Source organism: Ursus arctos, unplaced genomic scaffold (genome assembly GCF_023065955.2).
Source record: "Ursus arctos isolate Adak ecotype North America unplaced genomic scaffold, UrsArc2.0 scaffold_18, whole genome shotgun sequence".
Lineage (NCBI taxonomy): Eukaryota > Metazoa > Chordata > Mammalia > Carnivora > Ursidae > Ursus > Ursus arctos.
Window position 1 is genome coordinate 54,042,878 of NW_026622852.1, and position 26,258 is coordinate 54,069,135.

The following is a 26,258-nucleotide window of genomic DNA, read 5'->3' on the forward strand; positions in this document are numbered from 1 at the left end:
TACATTTTAATGAAAAGGGAGGAGATAGAAATACTACACTGAGGTGTCTTCTTAGCATAGAAAATGTAAGATAATTCACTAATTACTGTATTTCATTCTAAAATTTACACCTCTTCGTATTTTAATGCTTCTGATGTTGCAATGCATTTTATTATTGATGGCTGGTAGAACATAAATAATCATGTATCCTGCAATTAACAGCATCTTAAATGCATTAAAATATGGTGGCCATCCTCATTTTTAACACAGCGTCTGCTTGTTTAGGTTATATGTTAATTTCTTAATTTTTATTTTGAACATCAAACTTCTAAGAACAATGTAATGGGATTAATATCCAGAATCTTAACACATTGTTTTGTACATTGAGTTTCCTGGTTTCAGAGAATAGACGAAATGCTGCAAGACAGCTTAGTCAAATTTGTATAATTTGAAAGTACAAAATTACCCCTGCTTTCTGTCATTTTTCAGGAGCAGCAGGGAACTGTGGACTATTCTGCTCGGAAGGTCAGCTCTGAGAGAACTGGTAAGCGTGTGGTGTTCTTGAGTGGATTCTATAGTTTTTATGTAGCTTGTGTTACAAACCCCTGAAACTGCCTTGTCTTTGAAGGAGGAAGTAAACCCATTTTTTTAATTCCTAAAACTTTATAAACATTATGCATTCTCTGCTTCCCTGTGCTGAAATGTGGTGTGTCCTCTGGCCCAGCTGCTGAAGTTTCCAGACCTCTACCTCTCTTTGTTCTTTGGTGATTCCTTATCTGAAAAGATACCAGTGCTGCTTGACTGGCTGCTCAGCGTTGGGGGACAAATACTGTTTTGCTGCCTCAGGCTAAGGAAAATTCTCAGTCGTTTTCTCTGTCTCCTACTTTACTTGCCTTTTCTTCTTTTTCCATGTTGTGAGCTCCATAGGTCACAGAAGCTGTGGTTTCTAGGACATTTCCAAGTATAGTAAAGGGGAGTTCTTCATGTTGATCCTTGAGTGTTCTCACCCTGTGAGGGTAAAGCGTTAAGATGACGTTTAATTATTACTGTTGTTGTTGTTTTTTTTTAAAGATTTTATTTATTCATTTAAGAGAGAGAGACAGCCAGCGAGAGAGGGAACACAAGCAGGGGGAGTGGGAGAGGAAGAACCAGGCTCCCAGCAGAGGAGCCTGACGCGGGGCTCGATCTCAGAATGCCGGCACCACGTCCTGAGCCAAAGGCAGACGCCCAACGACTGAGCCACCCAGGCGCCCCTAATTATTACTATTGTTATTATGGCATTTAACATAATGAGTATTATACCTTTTTTAGAGCCTTAATTTTTTTTTTTATTTAGTAGGCTCCACGTCGTCCAACGTGGGCCCTGAACTCATGACCGTGAGATCAAGAGTCACATGCTCTACCATTTGAGTTAGCCAGGAGCCCCTAGAGCCTTAACATTTTTGATATGCTTTCATCTGATAATTCTACTTTTAGGAAAGTATCTTACAAGAAAGAAATCCTGGAAAGTGTTTTGCACACAGGTCTTTACGGTAGTGTTATTTATATTAATAAGGAATCACAGCTTAAGTATATCTAATATTAGAGGCGTGGTAAATAAATTATTATCTAGCCACTTGATAAAATATAATGCAACCACTAGAAAGGATGTTTATCAAGATTTTCATAATAAAGTTAAGGGATGCCTGGGTGGCTCAGTTGGTTAAGCATCTGCCTTTGGCTTGGGTCATGATCCCAGGACCCTGGGATTGAGTCCCACTTTGGGCTCCTTGCTTGGTGGGGAGCCTGCTTCTCCCTCTGCCTGCTGCTCCCCCTGCTTATGCTTGCTCTCTCTCACAAATAAATAAATAAAATCTTTAAAATAATAATAAGATTAAATCATTGTTAGAATGTTAAGCAAGGAAAAGGAGGCTACAGAATTCTCTTTTTTTCCTAAGATTTTATTTATTAATTTGAGAGAGAACACAAATGGGGGGAGGAGCAGAGGGAGAGGGAGAAGCAGGCTCCCCGCTGAGCGGGAAGTCTGACATGGGGCTTGATCCCAGGACCCCAAGATCATGACCTGAGCTGAAGGCAGATGCTTAACCGACTGAGCCACCCAGGCGCCTCCAGAATTCTCTTTTCAAAATGATTTCAACTGTGGGGAAAAACATTAAAAAGACTCAGGATTATATAAATCCTTATATAATTTCTTTGTTCTTTTTCAGAATCAGATTGAGGCAGAACTGAACAAACATTGGCAGCGGCTCTTAGAGGGGCTGTCCTACTATAAACCACCCAGGTATGGCTATTCCATGTGTCTGGTTCGGGTAATTTCCCTGAGGAAGCTGGGGTAGCGAAACCGTCTTCGTGTATGATTTTGTGATACTGCTGGGTTAGGGAGATTACAGAGAATACAATTTGGTTACCAGTGGAAGAGAGTTGGGCACATTTTTTCTGTCTGTTGAAAGAAGGGGAAATTCCTTTTAGAAATACAGTATTATTGAATCCAGTTATATGACCGTAGTGTCTGGGGATGAGGAGTCATTAACTCTTCTTCAATTAATAGTTCTAATGTTTATTTCAGTCCTCCGTGTTTGTGTGAGGTGCTGTCGGCACTAGGTGCTGGGTTAGGGCAGTGAGCAGTGATAAGGGCAGCTGAGCGCTTCCAGCGTGTTTACTGTGTACCAGTTATTCTTCTGGGCATGCATAGCAAGTTATTCAGTCCTCATAAAAGCCCGCTAAGATAGATGCTATTTTTATTCTGTGCTTGAATATATAGATTTTTTTACCGGGCAGCGAAAAACAACGGTAACAACATATAAACTAGTTTAAAAAAGGAGAGACTACGTTTTGTAGGATTAGACTGCGTTATGTTAACTCCTAGTCCAGATTGCATTCTGTGGTGCATTGTAGTTGCCAAACCACCGTCGTTTCCTTTCTACTTCTGAATATCTGATTTTTTTACATCTTCACCTTCCATCTTCATTTCCTTAGGTTAATGAAGAACTTTCTTTTTTTTTTTTTGTTCATTAACCCTTCCCCCATACTTGTTTTCAAGTAACTCCAAGACATTATGTTGTTTCATCTGTAACTACCGTGTATCTAAAATATATGGACTTAAACAAAAGTAGATAATCACTATATTATCACATATAGGTACTTTTATTATTATCGTTTCTATTTTACAGATGGGGAAACTGAGGCACAAAGAGGTTAAGTAACTTGCCCAAGGTCACACAGCTAGTACGTGTAGAACCAGGATTTGAACCTGGCAGTCTTACTCCAGTGTCTGTGTTCTTTTTTTTTTTTTTTTTTTTTAAGATTTTTTATTTATTTATTCGACAGAGAGAGAGAGCCAGCGAGAGAGGGAACACAAGCAGGAGGAGTGGGAGAGGAAGAAGCAGGCTCATAGCTGAGGAGCCTGACGTGGGGCTCGATCCCATAACGCCGGGATCACGCCCTGAGCCGAAGGCAGACGCTTAACCGCTGTGCCACCCAGGCGCCCCCAGTGTCTGTGTTCTTAATCACCATTTTGTGTTGCCTCTTCAGACCTGCCTGTTTCTCCTTATCTAGCCTTTGTGTTGTGGATTTCCTGTGAAATGTGTGAGTCTCTATAAAAAAAAAATCCAACAACAACAACATGCTTGTAGTTCACACAATGGACATTTGTGGCATTACTTTCTTTTTTTAAAGACAAAAGTTTCTTTTATAAGTAGCATGATATTTGAAGTCCGACAGACTTTTTTTGGTAACTTCAGGCTTTATTTGAATTCAGCTTTTTTTTTCTTTTTCTTCAATGTCCTCTTTCTGTCCCAGGATTCAGTCCAGGATCCCACATGGCATTTAGTTGTCATGTCTCCTTAGCTCATAGCTGTGACAGCATTTCAGTCTTCCCTTAATTTTCATGATCTTTGAATAGTTTTGAGGAGGACTGGTCAAGTATTTTGTAGAATGTCTTCAATTTGGATTTGTCTCATGTTTTTCTTATTATTAGATTGGGGTTGTGGGTTTTTGGGAAGAATGCACAGAAGTGAGGTACCATTCTTATCATAACAGAGGATGTGGTTATCCACATGAAATTACTGGTGATGTTAACCTTGCGCACTTGGGTAAGGTGGCATTTGCCAAGTTTCTCTTCTGTAAAGTCACTTTTTCCCTTTTCCCTACTCTGTGTTTTAAAAGTGGGTCACTAAGTATAGCCCATTCTCTGGGTGGGGGTATAGTGGAATTAAACTCTACTTCATGAAGGGAGTGGCATCTATATATATTATTTGGACTTCTTGTGTAAGGAAGATTTTTCCCTTCTCCCTATTTATTTATATCATATGGGTTCATGTATATTTATTTTATACTTTGTTTATACCTTGTTTTAGCTTTGGTCACTGGGAGTTCTTTCGGGTTGACTTTTATGTCCTCTTGACATTCCCCCATCTTTTTGTTTTCTGAATATTTCCTTTCTTTCTGGCATTACAGGATGCTCCAGGCTCATCTAGTATTTTCTCCTCCCCATCTCTAGAATTAGTTATTTCTCTAAGAAGTCCTACTAACTTTTATTAGATGATAATGGTGCTAGAAACCAAGATCTGGGGGCTGGGTGTGCTCACTGCTACTGGGGTGTTAGAGCTTCTAGGTCTTCTCAGTGGGTAGAGCTAGGTAAGATATGTATGTATACTAACAGACCTGGTTTTAAATTTCATCTTAACTTTTTATTAGCTGTGGGATTTTTGGTAAGTTATTGTTTCTGAATATTAGTAATTCCATTTGTAAAATGGGGATAGTAATATTTCCCTTTCATAGTTGTAAGGATAAAAAATAATGTAACTTAATATATCCACATATAATATTATTGTAACTATAGTTTGTAACAGATATATACCATATTTATTATTTAGGCGTAAGTAGTTCTGTGTTATGAAGTCTGTAGAGATGAACTTGTTGTGTGTGTGTGTATATTTTTATAGGCACCTAAAGGGCAGAAAAGGTCTGTTGTAAAAATATCTTTAAGTATGTTTATTTAAAAGCCTTAGAGGGTCACTGAGAATGAGGAAATGATTCACTGTTCTTTTCATAGTCCAAATTCAGCTGAAAAAGTGAAAGCTAATAAAGATGTGGCTTCACCGCTGAAGGAACTGGGTTTAAGAATCAGCAAGTTTTTGGTGAGTAAGAATTAGCACGGGCTCAGTTTACTACCTGCATTGTGGATGTGCACCGTTCTCTTGTTAGTGATTGTTAGTGAAAATTCCGTTTATTTCAGTTTTGGAGATTAAATTGAGCATATTGGGTTTCAAAAATATCCAAGTTGTAACTCTTCTTGTTAAAAGCCACAAATTAAGTTGTCGCCTGTTTATTGTATAAATCAGAGTTTTCTTCTTCGTGCGTGTAGTGTTCTTTAAATTGCCTAGATCGTATTTAAATATGTAGCTGTTTCTTTTTAATTTTGGAAACCCAGATCTTTCCTGCGACTGTATAAAATGACTTGGTAAAGAAGCACAGTTGTTTCTGACATTGTAAATTTAATTGTCATGTAAATTACATGTCTGTGGCTGGCTCCTTTTTCTCCTATTTGGGGTTAAATTGTTGTGTCTTTTAATCTTTTAAAAGGATTTTTGTTTATTCAAGTTCTGTGTTCATTCTGGAGGACAGATCTTTAGAATGCTTTGCATCCTATGTGTGTTTCCTGACCAGAGGTGGCTGTTCCTCACTTATGACCCCTGTATTTCAGGGTCTTGACGAAGAGCAGAGTGTGCAGTTACTCCAGTGTTACCTGCAAGAGGATTATAGAGGTACTCGGGACTCACTAAAGGTTTGTAGTTATGTCGGTTCTTTTCTCCCGCCTTCTCCTTTTTTCCATGTTGGTTTTAGGTGATTAAGGGTGCTGGTTCTTTGCAACAGAGGTAGGTGATCAGAGACAGTGATTCTCTGGAGAGACTTTCTAAAGGATTAAAAAACGTGTACTTACACTGAGGTCTTTCTTCAGACTTTGGGGGCTGGAGAGGTCAAAGATTTACATGTTAATGTTAGAATCTCAGGACATCAGAGCTGAAAACAACGTGGGACCATATCTAGTTTGTCTAGTCCCTCATTTTACATATGAGGAAATTGAGTCCAGAGGAGCGGGCAGAGATTGGAGCACAGATTTGGATACACTTAGGTAAAAAAATAGTTCCAGAAATGAATGGGCACTTACAGTCGTGCGAGGTGAGGTGAAGATGTTTACCGTTTTCTTTGTTAGTTGAGCTTTGCTTATAAGGGGGCTGCTTGACTGTTCTTTTTTCCTTCAGACGGTACTGCAAGACGAGAGGCAGAGCCAGGCCTTAATCTTGAAGGTGAGTAGTAGTCAGTGTTTTCATTCTTTGATGTGAAATTGGGTGATGGCTTCCTGACCTTGTTCTCCTGGGCATTGCTGGCTTTGGACTCTTTTGCTGAGTAAGCATTGAGGTCTCAATGAAGTAGCTAAGTAACATACTTGTGAAACAAGAGGCTTTTATCCACTGGCCCCAGCTGAGACCTTTTCCAAGGGAGACTCTTCAGCTATCGGGGATGAAAACTGCTTCATGTGTATTTTTTTTCTAGGTCTAAATGCAAGAAGGTTAATTTATATTTCTTTATTCCTTTATCTCCCCCTACCCCCCAAAGCAGCTTTCTCATTTAGGATCTCATATAAAATGGAATTTGACTGTGACTTCAGAAGTAGTTTCCTATTTGGTATTTAGCAAGAACCAAGTGGATTAGTTATAAGCGGTTAGGAGATATACAAGTGGTGTTTCTATATTTGCTTTCATGTATTTGGCCTTTCAGTTATAGTTGTATTGTGTGTTATTTGAATGCTTTGAGAAATCATGCAAGACAACTTGTTTATATTTTTAAAAAATTCCTTTGCTCTTGCATGGCTTTACTTGTGTACTATTTCATAAAGGTCTTTTGCTTTCTTTTGGCCTAACACAATCTTTCTGTTTCTGTGATTGCTTGTAGAAATCAGACTTTTCCATTCTTATCTTTAATTGATTTATCAATAAATTTAAAATTTTGTGTCTTCTGTGCAAAGGTGAGTAACTGATTTTGCATCTTTGGGTTCTTTCCAGATTGCAGATTATTACTATGAAGAAAGAACCTGTATTCTTCGTTGTGTCTTACACCTTCTTACTTATTTCCAAGATGAAAGACACCCCTATAGGGTAAGCCCGTTTAGTCCTTGTGGTTCTCTGTATCCTATAAAATCCAGCCCTTTTTAATAATTTTATGTTACTCATTTTCACATTCATTTGAATATTTACCTTTTATTCTAGGTATAAGTTACTCTGTTTTGGATTTGTTTGTTTGTTTTAAGGTTGAATATGCAGACTGTGTTGATAAATTGGAGAAGGAGCTAGTCACAAAATACAGACAGCAGTTTGAAGAGCTTTATAAAGCTGAAGCACCAACATGGGAGACACACGGAAACCTCATGGTATGTGGTTACCGGGCCCTCCTGTAACTCTTAGGAGAATTGTAAACCTTGCACATAGTTAAATTATTCATTTATTAACTTATAATATTTATAGATAATCTTTCTTCAGAAAATTTTAAGCATGTCATGGATCAAAACATTGATGACTTTTAAGTAATGTTACTTAATTCTGGACATTTTCACTTGACTTTGTCTATCCAGTTAATCAACTTTCTCTTACCTAAAATCTTCTCTTAGTGGTTAATGGAACTCTAAACTCAAGATTTCATCTTCTTTATTATCATTATCTATTAAGTACGTGACACTAGCCTGATTATTTTATCCTAAATCGTAAAGCAGTCTGGATTTATAGATTAGAACATGCCCTTTTTTGTTTTGAAAATAGTCTGTGTTTATTAAAACAATTCAGCCAAGGGTGCCTGGGTGGCTCAGTTGGTTAAGCATCTGCCTTTGGCTTAGGTCATGATCCCACGGTCTTGAGATCAAGCTTCAAGTCAGGCTCCGTGCTCAGCGGGGAGCCTGCTTCTCCCTCTCCCTCTGCTGCTGCCCCTGCTTGTGCTCTCTCTCCCTCTCTCAAATAAATCTTAAAAAAAAAGAAGCAACAACAAAAAAAACCAATTCAGCCAAAACACAGACAGTAACTATTGAAAATATTTAGTAGAAGAAAAGGGCCCATTTGTAATAGCAATAAAAGCATAAATTTCTCAGGAATAAGCTTGTGACAATCCAAAATCTAAATGAAGAGAACTTTAAAATGTCATAAAGGGTATGGACATTTATTTTATTATTTATTTATTTACTTATTTAGAGAGAAAGCGTACACGAGTTGGGGGCAGCGAGGAACAGAGGGAGAGGGAGAGAGAGAATCTTAAGCAGGCTCCATGCTGAGCATGGAGCCCAACATGGGGCTCAATCTCTGCGCTGAGCGTGAAGCCCGATGCAGGGCTCAAGCCCACGACCCTGAGATCATGACCCGAGCTGAGATCAAGAGTTGGATGCTTAACTGACTGAGCCACCCAGCTGTCCCAGTGCTATAAAAGGTATAAAAGAAGTCATAACCGGATGGAAAGATACCACATTCTTGAATATAAAGACAGTACCATAAAAATGTCAGTACTTCTTATGTTAACCTATGAATTTAGTGCAATACCAAAAAAATACTAACCAGTGTTTGTTTTGCCTTTTATTTCGAAACTGGACAAGCTGATTCTCAAATTAATATGAAAAATAAGAACAGTCAGGAAATTTTTGAAAAAGGAAAATTAGTCTTAATTAATACTTAAATATTAATTATTACTTAATAATTATTACTATAATAATTTAAAGCATGGTATTGGCACATGAGTAAATAGACTTATAAATAGAGCATTATAGAAGTTCTAGTTATAGACCCAAAACTGAGTTAGTGTATGATAAAGGCGGCATTTCAGTCAGTGGGGAGTACTGTATTTTTCAATAAATGGTGTTGAACCTACTGGATAACCATGGGGAGAAAAATTGAACTGTATCTCGTCTCCTACCTTCTACCAAAAGAAAATCAGATAGAGCAATGATTTGAATTTTAAAAATTTAACTATAGGGGCACCTGGGTGGCTCAGTTGTTAAGCGTCTGCCTTCGGCCCAGGGTTCTGGGATCGGGCCCTGCATTGGGCTCCCTGCTCTGCTGGGAGCCTGCTTCTTCCTCTCCCATTCCCCCAGCTTGTGTTCCCTCTCTTGCTGGCTCGCTCTCTCTCTGTCAAATAAATAAATAAAATCTTAAAAAAAAAAATAATTTAACTATAGGGGCACCTGGCTAGTTCAGTCAGTAGAGCATGCAGCCCTTGATCTCCGGGTCTTGAGTTCAAGCCCCATGTTGGGTCTAGGGTTTACTTAGAAAACAAAAATTTAACTATTAAAGTATTAGAAGAAAACATGGGAAGTCGTTTTATTTTGTTTTGTTTTGTTTGGAGTGGAGAAGACTTTTTAAAGTCTTGGCTCAAAAGCCATGAAAGAAAAATAATTTTAAACCCAGAAACAACAAATCGAATACTTTTGCAAGGAAAAAAAATAGCGCAGTAAACAAAGTAATACAAACATATCATAAAGGGTTCTTAAACTAGAACTCCTATAAATCACTAAGACCCAGTAGAAGAACAGTCAATTGCAGTGAACATATTCACATGACAACACTCTTGTCCAAGGGATGGGTTAATGGGTACTCATATTTTGCTGTATGAATCAGTATTTTTTTTTTTAAGATTTTATTTATTTATTTGACAGAGAGAGACAGCCAGCGAGAGAGGGAACACAAGCAGGGGGAGTGGGAGAGGAAGAAAAGCAGGCTCCCAGCGGAGGAGACTGATGTGGGGCTCGATCCCAGAACGCCGGGATCACGCCCTGAGCCGAAGGCAGGCGCTTAACGACTGTGCCACCCAGGCGCCCCTGAATCAGTATTTTTTTAATGGAAAATAGGACAATATTTAAAAGTTGAAAAGTGCGTATTACTTGACCTGGCAGTTCCAGTTTAAGAGTTTATCCTACAAATACATTCACACTTGTGTGAAATGACTTGTGTAAATGACAAATCTGTAGCATTCCCACTCCCAGCTTTATTCCAGTATAATATCCATAAAATAAAATTCACTGATTTTAAGCATACAGCTTTGACAGTTGTATGTAATTAGATGCACAATCAATTTATAGGACATTTCTGTCTCCCCTAGAAAGTTTATAGTCAATCTGTGATCTTGGCTCTAGACGACCATTAATCTTTCTGTCACTATAGTTTCTTTTTTTTAACTATGATTTTTAAATTCTGGTAAAATAATACATAATTCAAATTTATAATTTTAATCATTTATTTTATTTTATTATTTGTAATGATTTTATTTATTTGAGAGAGAGACAGCGGGGGGTAGGGGTAGAGTGAGAGGGAGAAAGAGTGTCAAGTGGGCTCTGTGCTGAGTGCAAAGCCCAATGCAGGGCTCAGTCCTACGACCCTGAGATCATGACCTGAGCTGAAATCAAGAGTCAGACGTTCATCCGACTGAGGCACCCAGGTGCCCCTCTAGTAGGTTTTTTCTAATAGGATTTTTCTAATAGATATGATCATGTTGTCTGTAAATAAGGACAGCTTAGCTTCTTTTCAAATCTATATGCCTTTTATTTCTTTTTCTTGCCTTATTAAGTGATCAAGACCTCTAGTACAATGGTGACTAGAAGTGGTAGGAGAGCCAACATTCTTACCTTGTTCGTAATCTTAGGTAGAAAGCATTCAGTCCTTTACCTTTGAATGTGTTATTAGTTGTAAAGTATTTTTGTAGTGTTCTTTATCAAAATGAAGATGTCACCTTCTAAGTTTGCTGAGGGCTTTAGCTTTTATTAGGAATGAGTGTTAAATCCTCTCCATTTTGTTTTGCATTTATTGAAGTAACTTTATGACTTTTCTCTTTTACTCTCTTGTGAATTACATTGAGTTTTTGGGTGTCAGATCAATCTTGAATTCCTGGCATAAACTCCACTTAGTTATGATATATTCTGCTTTTTATATATTGTTGGATTTGACTTGCTAAAATTTTGTTAATGAATTTTATGTCTGTGTTCATGAGCGATATTAGTCTGTAGTTTTCTTATGATGTCTTTGTCTGGTTTTGGTATTAATGTAATATTGGCCTCATAAAATAAGTTGGGAAATTTTCCTTCTTCCTCTGTTTTCTGAAAGAATTTGTGTAGTGCTAGTGTTATTTCTTCCTTAAATGTGTGACAGAATTTACCAGTGAAAACATCTCAGCCTACAGTTTTCTTTGTGGGCAAGTTTTAAATTAATTAATTAATTAATTTTACTTATTTAAGTAATCTTTAAGCCCAACATGGGGCTTGAACTCATGACCCTGAGATCAAGAGTTTTATGCTCTTCTGAGTCAGCCAGGTGTTCACAAGGTTTTAATTTAGAATTCAGTTTTCTATAATTGATTAGAGAGCTGTTCACACTTGCTGTTTCTTTTTGGGTCAGTTTTGGGAATTAGTGTCTTTCAAGGGATATGTCGATTTTATCTAAGTAGTCAAATTTATTTGCATAAAGCTGATACTATTTTCTTGTCATGCTTTTATTCTCTGAAGAATGTGTTGTGATGTCGCCTGATTTCTGATAATGGTAGTTTTGTCTTCAGTTTCCTCTGTTGCTTGTTCATTTTATATTATGTTGGTTTCTGCTCTTCAGTATTTCTATTTATTTATTTTGGATTTAACTTTCTCTTTTTCTGATTTTTAGGGTAGAAACTTAGATAACAGATTTTAGAACATTCCTATTGTATAATTATAAATGTTGCTTTAAGTATTGCTTTTAGCTATATCCTAGAAATTTTGATATGTTGCATTTTCACTGTCATTCAGTTCAAAATAGTTTCTAATTCCCCTTGTGATTTTCTTTGACCCCTGTATTACTAATACGAGTGTGCTGTTTAACTTCTAAACACTGAATATCTTACTGATTTTCAGTTTGAACTCCATTATTATCAAAGGACATATTCTGTATCATTTAGATCTTTTAGAATTTACTATCCCATGGGTTATGGCCCATCATATGATCTATCTTGGTGAATGTACCACGTACACATGAAAAGAATGTGTATTTGGAGGTAGTTGGGTGTGCTGGTGAGACATACCAGTCAGGTTGAGATTGTCTAGATCTGTGACTTTTGCCAATTTTTTTGTATATTTGTTCTGTCAGTTGTACATTTTATTTATAATTTAATTTTTTGGAGTGTGGTGGACACATTTCAGGTGTACGACATAGTGATTTACCGTTTCTGCATGTTGTGCTGTGCTCCCTGCAAGTGCAGCTGCCATCTGTCACCACAGTGTTATTGTAGTGCTGTTGACTATGCTTTCTATTCTGTGCCTTTATTCTCATGACTTACTCATTCCACAGCTGGATGTCTCCCACTCCCCTTCACCCATTTGGCCTGTCCTCCGCCCCCTTTCCTTCTGGCAACCATCAGTTTGTTCTCTGTATTTATAGGCCTGGTTCTGTTTTTTGTTTGTTTCTTCATTTGTTTTGTGTTTTTAGGTTCCAGATATGAGTAAAATCATACGGTATTATTTTTTTCAGTCTAACTTACTTCATTTAGTGTAAGACCTTCTAGGTCTATCCATGTTGCAAAGGGCAAGATCTCATCCTTTTTGTGGTGGTGTGGTATCCATTGCACCTGCACGTGCATGGGTGCATGTTGACCACATCTTCTTTATTCATCTGTTAGTGGACACTTAGCTTGCTTCCATATCTTGGCTCTTGTAAATAATCTTTAGTAAACATAAGGGTACGTGTATCTTTTTTTTTTTTTTTTTAAGACTTTATTTATTTGAAAGAGTGAGTGGGAGAGAGAACACAGCAGTGGGAGGGGCAGAGGGAGAGGGAGAAGCAGACTCTCTGCTGAGCAGGGAGCCCAAGGCAGCATTTGATCCTGGGACTCCAGGATCATAACCGAACTGACCGAGCCACTCTGGCGCCCCCTGCATATATCTTTTTGAATTAGTGTTTTCATTTTCTTTGCATAAATACCCAGTAGTTAAATTATTGGATCATATGGCATTTCTTGTTTTTAATTTTTACCTTTTAGAGATAGCATGAGCAAGGCACAGAGGGGCAGAGGGCAGAGGGAGATAGAGAGTCCCATGCAGGCTCCATGCTCAGCACAGAGCCCGATGCAGGGCTCGATCTCACGACCCTGCAGTCATGACCTGAGCTGAAACCAAGAGTCAGACGCCTAACCCACTGAGCCACCCAGGCGCCCCTGTTTTTTAATTGTTTGAGGAAACCTCCATACTGTTTTCCACAGTGGCTGCACCATTTAGATTCTCACCGACAATGCACAAGGGGTCATTTTTCTCCACATCTGCACCAACACTTATTTGTACATACAAGGGAGCTGGTTAAATTGTGGCAAAATATATAAATAAAAATATGGCATTTCCATGCAGTGGAGTACTCCGCTGCATTAAAAATAATGAGGGGACTGGTAATGAAAAATAAGGAAATTGTTAATGTACTGTTAGAGGAAATGATTTGTAAGATACATTGTTAATTGAGAAAAGTAAAGTGTAGAATAGTTTGTATGGAATATTTGATTTAGAGATGGATGGGTGCGTGAATGGGTCGGTAGGTAGACAGAGCTTAGAATGAATGAATGAATGAGTGTATATGCCATAGTACTGGGAGGGGAAACAAAAACCTCTAACAGTGGTTGCCTCTGGGGATAGGTTAGGAAATTGGGCAGTGGGAATTGTAGGGAGGGAGACTTTTTTTTTGGTATCTCTCCCAAACCCTTTTGCTTTCAGCTTTTAACAGATTCCTTAATATATGGCAAAGAGGGAGACTTTTTTTTACTCTATTCTTATACATGTATTATCTAATAAAAAATAACTTATAGGTTTTTAAATCTGACTTTATTTCTCCCATTTTTTCTTCATTGGTTGTGCAGACTGAGCGCCAGGTGTCTCGCTGGTTTGTTCAGTGCCTTCGGGAACAGTCCATGCTGCTAGAAATTATTTTCCTTTATTATGCCTACTTTGAGATGGCACCTAGTGACCTGTTGGCATTAACCAAGATGTTTAAAGAGCAAGGATTTGGTAGTAGGCAGACCAACAGGCACCTGGTGGATGAGACCATGGATCCTTTTGTGGACCGGATTGGGTAAGTCTGAATGAATTGAGGCTACAAAACGTGTACACTGTTCAGAGCATTGGTGCTATGGTGATCCTGTGAATGGGTGAGGGGACGGTCTAGATGTACTTTTCATCTGCTGATAGGGAAGCAGATCGATGTATTACCACGTTCCAAGTCTTACAGGGAGTAAAGACTGGGATTAGAGGGCCATGTTTTCTCAAAATAAGTATTGCATTCTGGTATTTTACTGTCTTCATCTAAGAGGTTCATCCATTCAAGAAAAAATTTGGGGAGCGTCTGTGGTAAGCCAGTGCAAACGCTAAGACAACGACAAGGCGAATGTTTCCCCGTTGTCTGTGGACTTTGAATTTTACGGCAATGGATAGATCCACATCTTTTTTTCATATATACAAAAATACATTGTTTGTGTTTTTTGTTTTTTGATGAAAATGGTATACTTTTTAACGACTTAACTTTTCACATAACTGGATGTCTTGGAACTCTTTTTACCTCAGGATGGTTTTTTTGCTGCTGCATATTAGTACGTGGGATGGATGTTTATTTAACAACGTCACTAATGGTAGGCAGTTGGCTCTTTTGAATATTTCACATAGTGCTGTAAAGAACACTCTTTATAAGCCTGTCTGTACATCTGGGCGAGTATGACTGTAAAGGATTTGGAAATGGCATCGTTGGGTTAAATGGTATGTGCGTTTGTGGTATAAAATATTGCCAAGTTGTCCTCTGCGAAGGCTGCACCAATGTGTGCTTCACTGACCGTGGGAGGAGAGAACCAGTTTCCCCACAATCTTGCAAACCCGTGTTATTATCATCCCCCTCAGTTTGATCCCTTTTGCTGCACTGATTTGCCTTTCCCTGGTTATCTGTGACATTGAGCATTTTCTTACTTGCTCTTGGTATATCCTCTGGGGTGAACTGCCTGTTCGTGTCTGTGTCTGCGGGGAGGAGATTCAGCTCTGTTTCAAAAAACAGTGGTGTTACAGTGGTTCGAATGGATAGATCCACGTTTTGAGAACTGTTTCCTCTGTGAACAAAGATACACATTTGAGTGGTGAAATGGTTTATCTGGGTCACATGTAATTGGTGGCTGTAGAAACTTTGAGTACTGGATCTGTGCTTTGACAGGCACAAGCCCCTGTCAAGCACTGCCAAGCACTTTAAATGTGGCTGGATGAATTGAGGTGTGCTGGAAGCATAAAACACACACAGGGTTTAGAGACTTAGTATGAAAAAAAATGCAGAAAAAACCATTAGTAATTTTTTTGATACTAAAGCGTCTTCTGTTTCACCTTATTCTCCAACAAGGTTCAGAGTTGCACATATGACACCATGATACCATTTTTCTTTCCAGCTACTTCAGTGCCCTTATCCTGGTGGAAGGCATGGATATTGAATCCTTGCATAAGTGTGCTTTGGATGACAGAAGAGAGCTGCACCAGTTTGCCCAGGATGGGCTTATTTGTCAGGTGAACTTGGAGTGGCTTCCTTTCTCTTTTTAGACAATTTATAGTTAGGAGTATGTTTTTAACCACTCAACTAGATTGCCGCATAAAATTTTCCTTGTGGTGGAATTTGAGGTCCTACATTGTTAAGAAGTTAATTGGATCTGGAAGAAATCTCAGATTTCATTTTTCTGCACATAGGTCATAGTTGAGTCTGTGAGAATGAGTAGAGTCACTCAGAGTTGGCACCAGGACAGAGGAGGCCCAAGGACAGAACCTTGGGGCTTGTCTTTATTTATGGACCTTGTGCAAGAACAGCAAAGGGGAAGCACATTGAGATGGGTTGATGCTTAGATAGAAAGTGGGGAAAGATCAGAAAAAGTTCAAGAAGGGTCAGGAAATTTTCTAAAGAAAATTCCATTTGAACATGTATTTTATAATGTTACATTAAGACTACTTACAATTAGAAGAAAAAAATTGTGGGGAAAGGGAAGAGTAATGGAGGGGTTTATTAGGTGGGGTTTGGGGAAGGGTAGAATATCAGAGTGGGACAGGAGGCCACTGTGGGCAAGTAGAAGACATACTAAATGTGACGAAGGGTCCCGTGGAGGGCTCTGACCCTTTTTTTCAGTGACACAGGTTTTGTGTTTTGTTTTTTTCATCAGGATATGGACCGTTTGATGTTGACCTTCGGGGACATTCCACATCACGCCCCAGTGCTTTTGGCCTGGGCTCTCCTCCGTCACACCCTGCATCCAGAAGAGACAAGCAGTGTTGTCCGAAAGATAGGTGGCACAGCCATCCAGCTGAACGTATTTCAGTACCTGACCCGACTGCTCCGCTCACTGGCCAGCGGGGGAAATGATGTGAGGCTCAGGCTGTTGGTGTTTGAGTATGAGAATGCCAGAGAGCAGGGCAGAAGCTCGTTAATGCATCACGAGAGTAGTAGTAAGAATTGTAATAGTGACGTGGATAATGATGACAGTGTTGTTTCCAACTTTGTAGAGCATTTAGTATGATTAGACACTGTTACCAGCACTTTCTGCACATTCTCTTATTTCATCCTTACAATGCTTCTTGCACTAGGAATTTAAATCCTATTTTACATATTAGGAGATTGAGACTCGGGAGATATAATTTGCCCACAAATTACTGGCGAAACAGTAACCGCCAGTTAGTGGTAGGTATGGCTTGAACCAGTGGTGTCTAACTCTTTGCCAGTAGAGCATACTGTGCCAGTAGAGTAATCTGGAAGATAGCTTTGACCACATTGACTGGAGAAATCTCTTTTGGGAGCTTACTCATTCAACCATAGCAGGATGAATTAGCCATTCTCTTGAGTCTTGTGTTGGGGCTTAATTTCAGAGGCACTGTTTAGTGAGCTTGTTTTGACATGCGAGCAGGAAACCTCAGCCTGCAGGCCCCACCGGCTGGCACTGGGTGATTTATCTTGGTGACTGTTCAAGCAGCTGCATCATTCCTATCAGCATGTAGAGACCCTTTATCCTTTCTCTAGACTGGGTGTGGTTTTCTTCCCCACGAAAACTGATCATTTTGAAAATGGTTCCCTTTTGATTTTATTCTTGGCAGTGTTAACAGTAGTTATGGTTCCTGCTTTCTCATTTCTCCCCTTGTCTTCCTGATCTTGGTTCTAAATTAGGAAAATTACAAAGCCTTGGATTCCCTTCCCATTTGTTTACAGAGACTATATTAATGTGTAGGATTATGCTGAATCTAGGGGAAGAGTTTGGTTATTCAGAATTAGTCACTGACTTGTTTGTCCTTACAGTGCACCACCAGCACCGCATGCATGTGTGTCTACGGACTCCTTTCTTTCGTTCTGACCTCGCTGGAGCTGCACACACTGGGCAATCAGCAGGTCAGTATCTGGCTTTTGTGAGGCTGTCTACAGTGCCTGGCTTTGCAGTCGTATCCCTAAGATATTCCTTTGGAGCTGGTATCACGCACACCCACATACCTCAGGTGTTAATTTGTTTATTGCTGTTTCTTTTCATTTATTATATTATACAAACAATACATATTAATGACAGAAAAATCAGAAAGTGCTAATAAAAAGAAAAAAATGTAATCACACTACACAGGACAACCTCTGTTAATATTTTGTTGTATTCCCTTCCAAACATTTTCTGCATATATGTGTGTGTGTGTGTGTGTGTGTGTGTGTTAAAAATACAATAATTCTTCTCTAAAAGCAGAATCACAATGTATATACTGCTTTGTAATCTCATTTTGGGATAGAGCATCTGTCCCAAACATCTGTGGGTGCTAATAAACATTCTTCTGCAATATTTTTAAAACATGAAACATTTCAAACTTACATCAAAGAAGACAAAATTATGTGGCAAACTCTTAAACGGTCCTTTCACCAGCTTCCAGATTATCACCTGACAGCAGATCTTAGTGCTCTTTCCCTCCTTGATTATTTTGAAGCAAATCCCTGACATCATTTAGTTTCGTCTATGAATATTTGATGAGCCAGAATAGGAGCTAGTAAAACTTTACAACCATCAGCACATCTAAACAAATCGTATCTTCAAATAACAAGTCAGGGTTTAAATTTCTAATTATCTTATAAATGTCGTACATTTGTCACAAGTTTGTTTGTTTTGATCAGGATCTGAATAAGTAAGGTCCATGCGTTATCAGTTGGTAACTCTGTCAAGCATTAGTCTGCACCCGTGCTTTGCACTGTGGTGGACACAAGCCACATCATTGTCCAGATGATGGTCGCCTGGATCCATTAGTTCCTTGGGAGTTACAAAATGGCACTGTTCTTTTTCCTCTTTTGTTTATTGGTTAGAACGTTGCTATAGAAGTTTGTTTCACAGTATATACAAATACCAGATCATTATGTCGTATACCTAAAATTAATGTAACATATGTCAGTAATACCTCAAAAAAATTTGCTCTCATTGGCTATTAGCTGTCCGATACTCTGGTATCGAATACTATACATGCTTATTTTCCTATATTTACTAGTTTTCCCTACCATCCTGCAAAGGTGGTTAGTGAGGTTTTTAAATTTTTACATGTCATTGCGAACTCCTGGGTATAAACGTGTTTGCTGTGTTTCGATCCACTGCAGTTACTGTTCTTATGCTCATATCGCCCACCTCTGGGCAGTAAGAATTCTTTCTAATGAGCTCCTGAATGGGTCTGACACAGTGCTTCTGTACTTTGATAGCTCAATTGCTTCCTGGTACAACACACTGTTGTAGGATTATCTCACAAGATTCTTGCCTCAGACCTGGAATATGCTATTTCTCCAAGGAACCCTGGTTCCTTGCAGTGGAAAGTGCTATTTGAGGAGTTCTTTATAACTAAGTCATTGTATTCATTTTTAATGACTTGTTTTGGAAATTGAGGAAATTGGTGAAGTTGCTAAAAATGAAAATTTCTTTTTTTTTTTAAAGAGGGGTTTTATTTTTATTTATTTTTTTTAAGATTTTATTTATTTATTTGACAGAGAGAGACAGCCAGCAAGAGAGGGAACACAATTAGGGAAGTGGGAGAGGAAGAAGCAGGCTCTTAGTGGAGGAGCCTGATGTGGGGCTCGATCCCAGAGCACCGGGATCACGCCCTGAGCTGAAGGCAGACGCTTAACGACTGCGCCACCCAGGCGCCCCCCCCCTTTTTTTTAAGATTTTTAAAATTTATTTATTTGACAGAGATAGAGACAGCCAGCGAGAGAGGGAACACAGGCAGGGGGAGTGGGAGAGGAAGAAGCAGGCTCCCAACGGAGGAGCCTGATGTGGGGCTTGATCCCATAACGCCGGGATCACGCCCTGAGCCGAAGGCAAACGCTTAATGACTGCGCCACCCAGGCGCCCCTAAAAATGAAAATTTCTTACCATTATAAAAGAAATTGGTATTAACTGGAAAGCTCAATTTCCTAAGCTCTAGGGGCACAGAGTAAGCTTTGCATCCTTTGCCAAAATTCTGGTCACATTTGGACCTCATCGTGTACCTAGAGGGTCAGTATTAACATATCCAGACTGCAGGAGTCCTAGTACTTGGGTTGTTTAAAAAAAATCATTCCCAGTGTGTGCTGAGCACTGTGCTAGGGGTGAGGATGAAGAAGCTTAAAAAGGCATTATTCTTGCCCTCTAGGAGAACAGTTTAGCTGAGCCTAGTAATACCTCACATTTACATGTCGTCTTAAACTTTACAGTCCACTTCTCCGTACATTATCTCATTTGGTCCTTGCAACGGTACTGTGAAGCGATAATATGGTCACCATTTTATAGATAAAGATTTTGAAGTTCAGAGAGGTTAACTTGCCTAACACCATATAACAGATACAACGTACACCCTAGACAGGGTATAATCTTCCTTTTGAACCCAGGGTTTTTTCTGACATAGTATGTGAAAGTATCGTTGGTGTTTTTATTTGAATAGAATACAGTAAAAAAAGAAAAGGCTGCTTCAACTAGGGAAAATAAGCTATTTTCTTCCCCCTCCCCCAACAGGATGTAATTGACACAGCCTGTGAAGTCCTGGCGGACCCTTCTCTTCCAGAACTATTCTGGGGAACAGTAAGTGTGTCAGAGGGAATTATGCTTGTAGTGAAAGAATTTTTCAAGCACTTACTTTGTGATAGGTCTGATATTAAGCATTTATGTCTTTTCACATTTAATCTTTACAAAAATCTGTGAAGTAGATAGAATTATTTACATCCCCATTTTGCATATGAGGAAAGGGGACGCTCAGAGATGTGAAGTGACTTGCCCAGGATCATACAGCTAGACGAACAGCCGGGATCAGGAAGCAGTTCTGGCTGACTTGAGTGTGTAGCCTGTGTTATTAACCAGCGTGTTCGCTGTCCTACACCAAGTCTCTGTTCACACTGACAGTCTCAGATACCAGTATCACTGTAACTCTGGAACATGCTACTGGGGGATTGTAACTCTGAGTTGTCAGAGTATTGTAACTGGTTAGATAAGAATTTGGCTTTGGAGAGAACAGTTTCTCACTAGTACTCAGGCTTAGCGTTGACAGCAGCCTGAAGCCCCAGGGTCCAGCTGATGAATAAATCCATTCTCCTTTGTACTGTGGCCTGACTGATAGACATGTATGTCTTAGCCTCTTCCTGAGTTGCTCTCCAGCCTCGACTCACACTGTTCTTGGGAGAAGCTGGTATGAAACAATATTTAGATTGAGGATCTGTTGCTCGTGTGTGGCGGCTCAATGCTGGCATGTTATTTGGTGCTTTTCACTTTATTGGAAACGTGTCACGAGGAGGTGAATGCTGTTGTCTTCCTATAGGGAGGATGGCCAGGGAAAGGTCACTTGAGGCAGTGATGTTCTCTTTTCAGGTCCTGACTAAATCTGTTGATAGCCATTTTCAGTGGAAATATGGAACTCTTAAATTGTTAGGGAGGAGTGATGTCTGCCTAAAGGAAAGGATTGGTTTTAGGTTTTCTTATGATTACTGGGCAGTTCAGAGATGTGTTAATTCATGGATAATGCGAAGGTCAGTGACTTTTCTCCTTTCACCATAGGAGCCAACCTCTGGGCTTGGCATCATTCTGGACAGTGTCTGTGGAATGTTCCCCCATCTCCTATCCCCACTCCTGCAGTTGCTACGAGCCCTCGTATCAGGGAAGTCCACCGCCAAAAAGGTAGGTGGTTTGGTTAGATGCCTGAATTCAGAGTGTGGGAGATATTTTTGGGGGTGCCACTGCCACAGCAAGAATTAGTCTGAAGTTGAATGAACACTGCCAGAGATAGTGCCTCAATTCTATAAAATCATGTACCTGTTATAGATGCTGGGGGAGTAGGACAAAATATAAAGTCCCTTACTATCACATTGGCAGAGAATAAGAGACACAAGGAGGGAGTAACTAATAAAGCCACACAGTCAATGTCATTTGAGTAGTGAAGACCCACTGTTCAGGAGAGCCAGCTGTGTGCAGGGAGGGGTCCTCGAGCTCAGCGTTAGAGGATGGTGAGGGCTGGCAAGGAGTGCGGAGGAAGGTTTGTGAGAAGTTGGAGAGTCCCCATATACCCAGTCTGGCTAAAGAGCAGGGACGAGGACGTGGGACCCCTTGCATGTCCTCCAGGTAAGCATGTGGCTGGATTTTTTTCTGCGTGTTGGCAGGTGTATAGTTTCTTGGATAAGATGTCTTTCTACAATGAACTTTATAAGCACAAGCCCCATGATGTGATCTCCCATGAAGATGGAACTCTATGGCGGAGGCAAACGTCCAAACTCCTTTATCCTCTTGGTAAGACGGAGAGACCGGGTCCAGTAGCCCTTTTCCTCAGCCTCTGTTTAGACGTCATCTTGACTGCTTTAACTTTTTCATGCACGCTGCCTTTAAAGCAGTTCCTTCTCTCCACTATGCTTGTTGATAACTTAGTGCATTTCTCCCTTATTCGCATCATTAGATTGTTTTATTTAAAAAATAATTCACAGTCATTGCAACAAGAGAAATGGCACCAATCTGCACTTTACAGAGTTCGCCTGTGGAGACTTGTCTGTTGGGGAGTCCGTGTTAAGAGCTGGTGTGTGTCCTTTTACATGCTGTGTATGCTCTCCTAGATTCATCCTGCAAGTTGCTTTTCTTGTATACGGATCTGACCCATTCTTTTTAGTAACTACAGAATTATTCTGGATGTTCCAGAATCTTATATGTTTTTCCTTCTAAAGGACATATAGGCTGTGTCACTTTTTTCACCACTACAAACAATGCTGCCTTGGGTACATGTGCCCCTATACACTGGTGCTTTTATTTTTAGTGCGTGGAGTCCCCAAAGTGGGGCTGTTGGGTAAAAGGGCATATACAAAAACAATTTTAAATAAGGGTCCACCAACAGATGAAAGTGATAAGCAAAATGTGGTACATGTATACAGTGGGATGTTGTTCAGCCTTGAGAAGAAAGGGAATTCCGACACATGCTATAACCTGGGTGAAAGCAGTGTATCAGTGTTAGCCACTAGGAAGAGAGCGTGTACATCTCTGTGTGACTAAATATTGGTGTCTGGTGGAGGAGTCACTTTTTCCTGTTGTATTCTCAGATGTTAGAGTCATTTCCTTTCCTCTCTCCCTTAGGGGGTCAGACCAACCTTCGCATACCTCAGGGCACCGTGGGCCAAGTGGTGCTGGACGACAGGGCTTACCTGGTGCGCTGGGAGTACTCCTACAGCAGCTGGACCCTCTTCACCTGCGAGATCGAAATGCTGCTGCATGTCGTGTCCACTGCAGGTGAGGTCCGCTGGGGGGGCGTGACTGCAGGGAAGAAAAACGGCCATGCTTAGATTTGGAGGACAGAGAATCTCAAGATAAAATTGAAAACCATTCAGACTGGGATAAGTGTAGTTTATCTGGGTCTCAGAGACTGTTCCGTGATCTTAAAGGAATTGTTGGCTTTCTTTCCGCACAGATGTGATCCAGCACTGCCAGCGGGTCAGACCCATCATTGATCTGGTCCATAAGGTCATCAGCACGGATCTGTCTATAGCGGACTGTCTCTTGCCCATCACGTCCCGCATCTACATGCTGCTGCAGCGGTGAGCATCTGGTCGCACACCCGCTGGCTTCACGTCCATGCTCGTTCCTCTGTGGGAAACCCTGGTGTAAGACTGTCCCCAGCTGAGGGCCTTCCTGTGTTTCTGTCCCTGCTAAGAGGAGGGACTTGTGCAGAGAGGACTGGAGAATATTTGTGGCGGGACAAATTGTAGTGTTCACTTTACCGAGTAGAGTGCACTGTTCTCCCACCAGGCTCACGGCAGTGGTCTCCCCGCCGGTGGACGTCATTGCTCCTTGTGTCAATTGCTTAACCGTTCTGGCTGCCCGGAACCCGGCAAAGGTGAGAGATAGCCAAAAAAGGGTGCACAGAAAGGGTTAGGGTTAGGATTACGGGACACGTGGACATTGGGCTCTTCTTTTCCCTTCTCAGGTCTGGACTGATCTTCGTCACACAGGCTTTTTACCATTCGTGGCCCACCAGGTCTCCAACATGAGTCAGATGATTAGGTGAGCCAGGTCTTCTTAGGTTGGCTAGGGCGTATTCCCTGGGAGCACCATACACATTTCAGGTCCAGGGCAGCTTCCTTCCTTTTAAAGAAGCTTCCCCACGGATGTATTTCTCATCCAGCGGCAACCACCCGAGGTGCGTGGGAGTTAACTCTCCAGGCTGGAGAACCCAGAAGTGTCTAGATCCAGAGACTTGGTTTCTCTTTCTTAGGCCGTAGTCACTCTGTACCTTTCTTTGTTTCGTGGCTACTTGGGCTCACCTGCTGGACAGTTATTAATGCACAGGCTCCATTTTCCTACCTGAGCATTGTCTCTTTGCCCTCTCTTACTTGTAAGACGAAAGGATGTTTTTCAGGTGTTTATTTGGTTTCTTTAAACCTCTTGAGGTTGTACATCAATAAAACACGTTCTTTATGTTCAGCGTGGGTAGAGAATTGCCTAGATTTGATGAATTCTTCTGCAGAGAATTCCTGTTGGGGCCCAAGCCATCTGGGTAGTAACAAAAATGCTCTGTGATTGGTTTCTGGAAACCCTGAGATTGCCCCACCCTGATTCCCCTGCCTCTGTTCTCTCCAGTGCGGAGGGGATGAATGCCGGAGGGTACGGAAGCCTCTTGATGAACAGCGAGCAGCCCCAGGGCGAGTATGGGGTCACTGTGGCCTTTCTGCGTCTGATCACCACTCTTGTCAAGGTGAGAGCTGGTCAGATGGAATCACCTGAAATAGTTTCTGTCCTGTCGTCCTCATGTCTGCAGGCGCAACAGTTGTCCTGAGGTTACGGCGTTAACGGTTTCTGTGTGTTGAGTATTGACTCTGTGTCAGAGCCTGTAATGGGTACTTTATATGTCGCCCAGAATAATACATACATTTTATATCATGACTCAGTATATGCATTTGTGTGTGTGGACCCCTGAAGCAGCGTTTCACAATTCAGCACTACTCTGACAATGCAAAGGGCACTCAGATAGTTTCTAATAAGGTGATTTCACAATCCACTAATGGATCATAGTTCAGTTTGAGAAATAGATTTTGGAGTCCGACAGAATTAGGTTTACATTTCAGGTTGACCTGCCTACTGCATCAGCCTTGGGCGAGTAAAGAATTTCTTAGAACCTCTGTAAAGTAGGAGTCATTAAATGGTCTCTCCTCCACGGAGTTGTGGAGAGGGCCACACACGAAAAGCACTCGGCCCACTTCCTGCCTGCAAGGATCAATGAACAGGTGCTTACAAAGGTAGAAGCAGTCCTGTGTGGAGATAGGGATGAAGAGCAGAAGTAAAGAATTCCCGCTTAGAGGTGAGGAAGCTGATGGTAACGTAGCATTAGACACAGAATTGCGAGGATTAGAGCTCCTTTCTGGGATTCCAGGGGCAGAGCAGAGGTCAGGGGTGTGGCTGGCACGTGACCGTGAAACCAGCCTTCCCCGTCCCACGTCCTTCATGTTTACGGTACCTCTCCCCTCCGCAGTTTTAACTTTCCTCCGTACCCTTCACGTAGCTGCCTTTTGGGACATTGTGACATTGTCTCGTTAGTCTCTTTCTCTATTTCCGAGAAACCTACAGCTTGGGCCCCGTTGAACCCTAACGTTTGCCAGGGTTTGTCAAGATATCCTGTGGACCTGTAGGTTTCGAGTTAAATCTCTGGTAGCTAAAACACTTCCTTTAATGGCATAAGTCCTCACAGCATGGTTTCTTGTAGGGGCAGCTTGGCAGTACCCAGAGCCAAGGGCTGGTGCCCTGTGTCATGTTTGTGCTGAAGGAGATGCTTCCCGGCTATCACAAGTGGCGTTACAACTCCCACGGTGTGAGAGAACAGATTGGTAAGGAAGGCATGCGCAGGGACAACCTGAGCAGCTCCTGGCTCCCTAGAGGTCTTGTCCCCCGTTTCTTGGGATGAGGGTCATCACACAAGGCCACATCATTCCTGTGTCTTTTCTGGAGTCCAGGTTGCCTGATCCTGGAGCTGATTCACGCCATCCTGAACCTGTGCCATGAGGCAGACCTACACGGCAGGTATGTGGGGGGGGCTGCTCGAGCCGGGTATGCCCGGATGCCACCACTCCCCACGGGAGGACAGGGGCTTCTGCTGTGCGGGGCCACCTCGTCCTTCCAGAGAACTCAGCTTGCTTGAGCCCAGAGCTCAGTACTCTTGAGGTTCCGATTTGCTTGCCACTGGACTGTATCCTTTCTCCCTGTGGGTCGAGAAGAGAAATGAAGTGGAAACTAGCTTGTCCCTAGTGAGATTGTGTGTGTGCCAGAGCACGGGCGCGCGTGCGCGCGCGCACACACACACACACACATATAAATAATTTCTTATGATCTTTACAAAAGTCACCCATGTTCGTTGGGAAGTAGTGCCCTTCCTACACCTGCTTCTTGGAGATGACTATGACGTTAGTGTGTTTTCTGCTAGATGTTTTCCTCTGCTTATACTGTCTGCTCTGGAATTTCATTTCCATGCCACTTCATACAGATCTATCTTGATTTAATGGTTCCGTGCAGTCCGTTGTATGGATTAATAATTATTCATTTCAGTAAATATATCCATTAATTGATAAGACATTAAGATAGCTTCTCAGGGTGGTTTCCAAGATCAAGTCTATTTTTTTTTTTTTTTTTAGGATTTTTATTCATTCATTTGAGAGAGAGAAGCGCGCGGGGGAGGGGGAGGGAGAGGGAGAAGCAGACTCCTTGCAGAGCAGGGAGCCCTACGTGGGGCTCGATCCCCAGACCCCGAGATCATGACC

General features: G+C 41.0%; 1 protein-coding gene across 1 annotated transcript in view; it reads left to right on the forward strand.

Moving 5' to 3' along the window:
- Window positions 1–26,258, forward strand: part of NUP188 (nucleoporin 188) — a 46,404-nt gene that overhangs the window by 5,646 nt on the left and 14,500 nt on the right. Inside the window, exons 2-22 of the mRNA XM_026514149.4 lie at window positions 469–523; window positions 2,187–2,260; window positions 5,033–5,117; window positions 5,684–5,764; window positions 6,243–6,287; window positions 7,044–7,136; window positions 7,289–7,408; window positions 13,867–14,078; window positions 15,424–15,538; window positions 16,180–16,380; window positions 17,304–17,393; window positions 20,005–20,070; window positions 21,037–21,156; window positions 21,636–21,762; window positions 22,591–22,743; window positions 22,922–23,048; window positions 23,260–23,347; window positions 23,438–23,514; window positions 24,091–24,205; window positions 25,211–25,331; window positions 25,458–25,524. Coding sequence (XP_026369934.1) covers window positions 469–523; window positions 2,187–2,260; window positions 5,033–5,117; window positions 5,684–5,764; window positions 6,243–6,287; window positions 7,044–7,136; window positions 7,289–7,408; window positions 13,867–14,078; window positions 15,424–15,538; window positions 16,180–16,380; window positions 17,304–17,393; window positions 20,005–20,070; window positions 21,037–21,156; window positions 21,636–21,762; window positions 22,591–22,743; window positions 22,922–23,048; window positions 23,260–23,347; window positions 23,438–23,514; window positions 24,091–24,205; window positions 25,211–25,331; window positions 25,458–25,524 — 2,232 coding nt within the window. The remainder of the gene's footprint in view (window positions 1–468; window positions 524–2,186; window positions 2,261–5,032; window positions 5,118–5,683; window positions 5,765–6,242; window positions 6,288–7,043; window positions 7,137–7,288; window positions 7,409–13,866; window positions 14,079–15,423; window positions 15,539–16,179; window positions 16,381–17,303; window positions 17,394–20,004; window positions 20,071–21,036; window positions 21,157–21,635; window positions 21,763–22,590; window positions 22,744–22,921; window positions 23,049–23,259; window positions 23,348–23,437; window positions 23,515–24,090; window positions 24,206–25,210; window positions 25,332–25,457; window positions 25,525–26,258) is intronic.